The sequence below is a fragment of the Haemaphysalis longicornis genome, unplaced genomic scaffold, assembly GCF_048455015.1.
Source record: "Haemaphysalis longicornis isolate Haplotype H1 unplaced genomic scaffold, Haemaphysalis longicornis Haplotype H1 scaffold_10, whole genome shotgun sequence".
Classification (NCBI taxonomy): domain Eukaryota; kingdom Metazoa; phylum Arthropoda; class Arachnida; order Ixodida; family Ixodidae; genus Haemaphysalis; species Haemaphysalis longicornis.
The window spans coordinates 91,484,288-91,492,790 of NW_027526204.1; the positions used below are offsets into that span (position 1 = coordinate 91,484,288).

The 8,503-nt window shown below is 44.9% G+C and overlaps 1 protein-coding gene across 1 annotated transcript in view; it reads right to left on the reverse strand.

The window, feature by feature from the left end:
- LOC144159937 (uncharacterized) overlaps window positions 1-8,301 on the reverse strand; it is a 71,669-nt gene extending 63,368 nt beyond the window's left edge. Inside the window, exons 1-2 of the mRNA XM_077691585.1 lie at window positions 8,262-8,301; window positions 1,304-1,348 (exon numbers count right to left, since the gene is read on the reverse strand). Of these exons, the coding sequence (XP_077547711.1) occupies window positions 1,304-1,319 (16 nt within the window). The 5' untranslated portion in view covers window positions 1,320-1,348; window positions 8,262-8,301. The remainder of the gene's footprint in view (window positions 1-1,303; window positions 1,349-8,261) is intronic.
- Window positions 8,302-8,503: the final 202 nt, after the last annotated feature.

An 8,503-nucleotide genomic window follows, 5' to 3' on the forward strand; every position in this document is an offset into this window, starting at 1 on the left:
TATGTTAATCTCAGCTCAACTATGCGAAGCACAATACGTATATTACTAAGCCTCGGTTAACAGATTTCCTGCAAATGAATAACATTGAGTGGAATCCTATTGTCGAGGATATGGAAAGATATGGTATCATTCGATTTCAAAACTGACAAATTCATCGATATCACCGTGACAAATTTATCACTCCAAGAGGGGATATTATAAGCAGCGCAATTTCCTGTAAATACCCAAGTCTGAATGGACTCATTGAAAACGGCAACAATTCATTACAGAATATTTATTAAAGAAGAAAATCAAACATGCTACCCTCGCGACATTAAAAGTAGGAGGAAGAGTCGGCTATTCTCTCCAGTCAGACAACTAAGCAGAAATTCACGCTACGAGGAAGGTGGGGAGCCGTTAAGATGCAGTGTGTTAATTTTTTTTATTATGTTGGCCAGATGACAGGTTTCACCAGTAAGTGCAAGTCGTGGGTCTAACCTGCATGGGGGAGTGTTAAAAAACTTCCATCTCTATGTAATCTGCTTTTAGGTGTACAGGGAACGTGCAGGGATTGTGCATGGGCACCTATTAGGAGAGAACGGGCTTTAGACAACGACGCCCATGGCGCTTTTTCAAATAGGCAACCTAACGCTCACACACTGTTTAGAAAATCACAAGCATGCTGAATCACAAGCAGCATGCTTGTGATTTCCCCGCCTTTGTGCTTTAATCTATATCAGCCAGTTTAAATATGACACCCACTCGGAGAGCAGTTCAGAGAAGGACAGTGCTTCAAATCAGCCCATTCAAATCAGACCAGCTATTCTCTGGGCAGTTTTGTTTCCGTGCACGAAAATTTTCTAGGGCTGCAGTATTACTTCAACTGGTAATGGTCTACGTTAGGTAAAGTTAGGTTAGGTTTGATTACGTTGCTGTGTTAGGTTATGCTAGGTTGGCTTGTCTTAGGTGACAGTATCATTATTAGGTGCCTATTATTATGTAGTAATTCATAGGTTTAGTAAAACTATTGGTTTTGATTCCTCAACCCTTTTTGTGTGACGGTGGCTCAAAGCTTGCTAGGCTCAATACTAACATTGTATTATTCAACCAGGGCTTTAGTGGAAAGTCAGAAGCTCTGCCACCTAATTCAAACTGGCAGTGAATGATATCAAGCACAGGCCACAAAATATTTTTACCTCTGAGCGAATTTCTTAGCCGCAAGGTGCCCGGGTATCTTGTGTGTCTCGGTAATGCAATGTTAGCCATTGACGACCTTTTATACAACTAACATGTAATTTTTGAAGTCTCAAAAGAATGTACTTACTGGTGGAGGGGCCCATGCCAAACGTAGAAACAGCTGTAACAGCCGCTGTAAAAAAGGCATAATTCGCAACTTGATGATGATAGTTGCCGGGTTAAAGGCAATTGACACAGGGCAATACGCCATATACCAAAGAAGATAAAAGTGGTGTCATGTAACTACTAAGATCGGGAAGTTAATGACTACTTTAAAGGATAGGACGACTGGTGAATAGAGCCAGGATGTGATTGTGTGCGATATGAAAGCAGCAGTAAAAATTTTATCTCCGTTAAAAATGTCATTGGAGCCCACATTGTATTGTTGGCTAAAAATTATGATCGATGCCATGGAATATTCCGAGTTCCTTGCATGTAATTCAGATGTGATATTGATGGCCCTATCCGTACGTGTGACAAAAGAGTCTTGAAGATCGAGTGAGGAATAGCCTAGGTATGGACCCTTCCGAGGGTTGTTTTGTTTGTTATGTATATACCGGTGTGTTGAACCGAAACCATTAGCAGTTCGGTTCTTGGTTCGGGTTCGGATTAATTCATTTTGTTCCGGTCCAGTTCCAGCTCGACTGAATCACAATTCGAACCGGTTCGCGAACAGGTTCGGTGGCATATTTATTCTTATTTATTTATTCAGAATACCCCTACAGGCCCCCTCACAGGACTGTATTACATAGGGGGGGGGGAGGGGCTATAACATACCGGTACATGAAAATGGTTAATAAAGCAGAAAACACGCAAACTGAAAAACAATACAACTACTAAATAAATCATCAGAATGTTAAAAAACTGTTTTGCAGTTCAAAGCGACCACGAAAACTACATATATGGCTGGTGCATTCAACACACTGCATTTTCCTACCAAAATTGGCGCAGTTTTAAGAGCAATAATGAGCCACCAGGCAAGATATTATAAAAAACATTTTGTAGTGAAGATTACTAGCTACTTTCCCGCCCAGCCCTTTTGTTGCCTTAGGGACTATTTAAAACCAACAACGGTCATAATATGTCTGTGGGGTACAATTTCTCCCTCTTCCATTCTTTTCTTTGGAATCAACCTCCTCTCTGCAATCATTCATCACCTTGGAGGTTAAACCCCCAGAGTTAGGCCTGGGTACCTTCGTGTACCCTCCGTACATTAGCAGACGACGAGTCTAACCAGCGGTGTACTGTTTATTAGATGTAGCATACGAAAATTCCTACAGCAGCCAGGTAAATGCTGCCGATTAATTTAACTGTTTCGTCATCTAGGATACTCTGTTAGCATCCCTCCTCTTGGGTCTGAGTCAAAAGTTTTATTCTCTCCCCCCTCCCCCACCACCACCTTCCTTTATTCCCCAAGCCGACCGACGTGTCCACCTTTTGTAATAAAGTTTCATTATGTTATGTATTTAAATGTGAGCTTTAGTTAACGCTCAGTTACACATTATTACTCTGATCACTAGGATGCATTTTGAGATTCCTAGAATGAATATGTGCGTCCCTATATATGAATACGCCTCCGTTACGCCTAACCACCGCCCCCGTTACGTCCATTAGGCTGCGGAATCTTTTAAACGATTATGCTAACACAAACTGAAGTGTGATTAGACTGTCTGTTTGTGGTTTGAGGGTAATGAAAAGGAACGTAAGTGCACTGGGGATATTACAGAGCTCAGCAGTAAGCTAACCAGCATACAACCCATGGCGGGGGAGAGGCAGTTAGAGGAGGGAATCAAACCACGAGATGGAACCCTTTTGAGGAGGCGCTCTTTAATTTGTCGACAGCAGTATCGCCTCCTCCTCCCGGAACCAGTAGCAGTGGCAGCAGAGCAGTGACTTATACCAGCCAGTGAATTGCAAATGGAATAATGCAGGGCCGGCCTGTTTTTGTGCATGTGTAACCTACTTCTTTGGTGCCGCTTTTGTATACAAGACGAAATACGTAGTGCCTGCAAGGTTCTGCAAAAGTAGAAAGTGCGTGCCATACTCTAGCAGGTTTCTCTGATTCTCTAATCGTTATTTCGCTCCGTTGGAAAACGCGAAGGTGTCCACTCTACGCGTCCTGAAAAACTGACACCAGGCACCACGGCGTCGCTGCGTTCTCCGTTATTACAAACGAAGGGATGTCTACAGTAAAATAGACTTTTTGCTGTTTCGCTTATTCGCCAGCTAAAGGCACCAAAAAAGAGCCTAATTATTCGTCTGGGAACTCGGCGCGGAATAATTTAAAACCACGAGATGGGCCCATGGAAACACACTTGTCAAATGATATTGGCGCGTTTTGAGTTCCCGAAGCTACTGCTGTGCTCTGGGGCGCACCGTATATTGAAGGCCGACATAGCAATTTAGACTAACTGGGGATCGTTACGTGCATCGAAATCTCCACACATGGTAGTTTTCGTTTTTCATTATCAGAAAAACGGCAGCCCGGTGTGGTGATCGAACCCACATACTTTGTGGTCAGCAGCCAATGGCTCACACACATGGCAGCTTTTGAGGTTCACTTCTCAAGTATTTACTCTCCAGGTGTATGACCTGTTTCAAGAAAACTATGAAATGCAGCACGTATACACATTTCGGCTGTTGGGCCTCGACTAAGCGCAGTGCAGCAGTCTTGCGGCCCGATTGTCATTACTCAGTCGCAGCTATGGAAGGGCTAAGTCAATGTTTCATGCGCCCTGCACACTGTCAAAGTTTACTCAGCCTTGCAGTCTGCTCGCACTACCAATAGTAGCATACCTTTGCAACGTTGATACGCATACCTCTCCTCATGTTGTGACGACGAAAGGAGCGTTAATGTTGACGGGGCACGAGATACAAAAGCCCCGAATGGCGTTGATCGCTGGCCCCACCGTTTCGTCCTAAACCGGTAACCGTTACTTTTTTTCGGTTCAGTTCCGGTTTGGGTTGAGCGTGGTAAAAAAATAACGGTTCTGGTTCTGGTTCAGTTCCGGCAAAAATATTGGTTCGGTTCAGGTTCTCGGTTCGGTTCGGTTTTGGTCACCTGGTTTGCTGGTGTGCATTTGACGATTTAAGAGACCCCTTTGCCCAGTGGTTTTCAGCAGACGTAGCCAACGTACAGACTAAGTACAAACGTACAGTCGGAGCATGCGCGAGCAGCGATTTTTTGGTGTCTTGACAAGAGACCCTAAGTTTAGGCACTAAAAAACGGGTTTTAGGCGCATATTGTAGGCGCTCAAAATCGTAATTTAGGCATATATAGGCGCTAAGTACTACCTTATAGCCATGTATAGCCTCGAGTAATATTTACTCAGGCGGGGTATTTCAGTGCAATTTTTCGGCTTTGAGTGAACACAGGATACAAAGTGTTTCATAAAAATAAAATTGCATTTTTGAAATCCCGAAGGGTCGCGCTTTCAAAATATCTAGGGTGACCCAACACTGTGCGAAAGGCTGTGGAAGCAGTGGCAAACAAGCACCATCTCCAGGTTTTCGGGCTTGAAGTTGTGCCTTTTGTCAGTCAATATCTGCTTGTACGCAGTAAAATAACGCTCCACATCCACTGAAGTTAGCGGAGCGTACTTGTATTTCTGCACGTTGGATGTTTTGATTCCATCTGGAATCGCGGTATGTCCGCCGCTCAAAACCTCGGACAGTTCCTTCAGCGTAGAAAATCCGGGATTTCTGTCCAAGACAGACTTAAGCTTCTCTATGCCTCCGTCATCAACAGGTCCCCTGGGAGTACTAGCGAACCTTTCCTGGGCGTCCAAAATCAGCTGAATATTTTTCAAGTTTTTGTATTGTTGCCAAGAACGCGAAATTGGCACACAAATAGGCCAAGTCACACGGAAGTGTACCATCATTTAGAACTGCAAAGCTGCTAAAAACAGCTTTAACACCGTTTAAATGTTGGTTGTAGTGTTCCACTGCCTTCAGCCAAGTCCCCCAGCAGGTAAGAACAGGCTTCGGTGGAAGAGGTACACCCGGCAACTGCTCCCTGAAAGCATGAATGCGGGAAGGAGCCTTGAGGAACACCGCCTTCCCTGCAGCTATCAGTTTCTTGACAGAACTGAACCACTTTCGCAGCTCTTCACACCCGATGAATAACGTGAGCAAGCAAGTGACGTGCAACAATTCTGGATAAAAAAAAACTTAAGTGCACCAGCCTTATTCATATAAGCTGCTGCATCTGTTTAGAGCAGCAGTACTCTGTCGTCGTGGGCTCCGAAGGGGGGGGGGGGGGTACAGAAGCTTTAATGACGAGTTCACGAAGCGGGCAATGGTCTCGCCGCTAGTTTTTTTTAGCTGTTTTGAGCAGACCAGGAAACGTGTTTTCTCTTCTGCGTCAAGCTTTCCGTCTACAGAGTGACCGAGTACTCGTCCGGTCGCATCTGTCGTCTCGTCCACAGAAATCCATACGTGGAATTCACCGATTTCTCTTCTAATTTCTTGTAGCGTCTTCTCTACAGTGGTCACCGCTACTCCTTCCGAAGAGTTGACTCTGGTGGTACATTTTGTTTGCAGTACTTTTGCAAGAAATTCTTGAAAGTGTTGTTTTCGATCTTCGCCCAAGGGATGTTAGCAGCGACTAATGCTTCGCATAGATATGCGCTCAATTACAATGTTAGCAAGCCTCAAGTTGGCAACAGAGAGGGACAAGATACTCATGCAGTCCCATCGGTCCAACAATAGATCTCCCATTTTGTTATCGAGATATACGACTGATTTAGGCAAAATCTGTACTCGACAGCACAAAAACGGCATTTATAGGCGCTTAAAAGCTTGTATAGGCACGAACCTCAAAATAGGCACGTATAGACACAATCAACTATTGCTTAAAATGCTCCTCTTCCCTTAGTTCATGCTTATATGTTGAATAGGCTCGATACGGATTCAAATTAAAAATATGCATTGTGCCTAAAGTTCCTGTCTCTACTCATGACACTCTTAAGGAGTAACAGCCTAGCACACCATGGGCCCAGCTGATCGCGGTTCCTGAGCATGCAATTAAATCTCGACCTGTTTGCAACTTGACTTCCATCGTACGGCGCTGAGGCATGAAAACTCGAAGCTCACGCCAACTGTATTTGGCCAACTGTACAGGCTACTGGAGAGAGCGGCCACAGTGGTATTGTTTAGAAATTTTGTTCCCCCAAAATGCCGCTCTCTCCCAAAACCCAGCAAACAACTATTTTGAGTTGACTTATCACCTTTAATTAGGCGATTGAAAAGCGATTGAGGACAATGTTGTCATTGGCTGCAGCCACACTTAGCGAGTCCGTATGAATTGCGATGTGATGGTTTTTGGTTAGTGGAAAGTGTTGCGCTGCAATTAAAATTCCACATGCTTCCGCTCTACTATTTTTCTTTAGTTTCCTTGTGCTGGAAAAACGTGGGCCGTATGTGCAGCACACGACATTGCAGAGAGAGACTAGAGTGCATCAGTGTAAAATGTGGTGTGACGGCATTCTTACTGGAACGGCAGACTTACCATACAGCCATTCAAGCCAAAAGTTTGATTAGATACGTATTTGGAAGACCCACCGGTACATTTACGGCACACGTACACTATAGAGTACCCGCTTTCACGCCACGACATGAATCGGTGATCGTCCTTTAACATTGCATATTATAATAAGCTACGTGTTACGGCGCCTCATCCTTTCTCTTTATTGCAGCATTATTTTGAATGTTTTCGTTTCTATCCTGTACGCTGCATTGATAACGGGACATAGCTGTATTATTGCAGAGCGCCTGCACTGTGATTCTGCGACGTGCTATGTTTGTGTGTGCTACACCTAGTTTACTGTTTTTTGCGCATTTGTTGCACAACCTAAGTTGATACTGTGTGCTCTGCTTTGTACAAAATTGCAGCTTTTTGGCGCACCTTTTGAGGCCGCCCCAAGCTGACGTCCATCTGTTATGTAGCCTGTCCGAAATTGTTTTTCAAGCGAAGCTTTTGTTGGCTGACTTGCGTTGTCGGTGGTGGTGTCGCGCGAAGTCGCGATCCTTGGGATTTCTCCCTCTCTCTTCTCACCCGCAGCTGTCACGCCTCGGCGCACCTAGGGTGCGCACACACCGGTTCCTCGTCATCAGCAGCTGGCGCATGCGCCATGCGTGGTGCATCACACCACATCGAAGGTGTACTCCAAAGAAGCCACGTCAGCCAGTTCACCGTCAACTACACAATGGGCAAGCCGTGCTTTCAATAGCTCTGCATTTTGGTATTGGCAGAAGGTATTCGTTTTCGTATTCACTGAGGTCACGCTTCGCGTGCACCTCTGTTTCAAAACAGAATAGGTTTGTTTTTTCTTTGTAGCCTAAACTTTTTATGGCGTCCCCACAACAGAACGAATACGCCCAAATTTACATGCCAGCTTTCTATCTGTTCGCTACATCTAGTTTACCTGTGCCGTTGCATGCACTCGTTTTGCGATATTTCTGTTGATTTTACTGTGGTTTCATGTATGTGTTCTTTGCGACAAAATGTGCATTACATCATGGTACCTTTGCGGCATAGCATTATATCGAAGACGCAGGCTTTGTCAAGCTGCAAGTGCGCAGCTTTAGTCCGCAGTTTCCCCTTTCCTGTCGAAGAATAAGCATTTGATTTGATTGATGACATAAATTTGCCTTCAACTAGCCCATTAGCAAACCCGTAAGCAGCAAGAGGCAGTTAGGTTTAGCTCCTCACAGCAGCACGTTCACTGTACAGACTCAAAATTTTCTAGGCCACGGCTGTTGCGGCCAGACAGACGCGCGGCCTAGAAGGAGCACTGCGGACGCCGCTGCCGGCTGCTCGGGCTGCCAAAGAGAGTGAGGAGGGTGTTCGACCTCGTCCCATAAGGCTTTTTGTAATATAGAGAAATACCACCACAAAACAAGAACGTCACGACTTGATCCGAACGTTGGTCCTTCACGTGGGCAGTGATTATTCTATCCGCTATGCCACAGTACTGAGGCAAGGCCTGGAAACCCCTTCTCGCACAATTATCGCCACGTTGTCCAAACGGAAACGATGATCTCACCTTTTGTTGGCACGCCGCTCGCTGCAAAAATAAAAAAGGATTAGATGAATATAATTCTTGTCTACCCCATTTTATTGAACTGTATCAAAGTTCTACACCACGGAGGTGCACCTGCACTGGGGCTAAAATCAACTGTGGCTACATCTGCAATACTACGTCTACCGGTGATAAAGTTGGTTCCGACAGTTGCTGAAATAGCGAACTGCAGATATTCGTGTGGCGAATGACTACTTCATACTTCT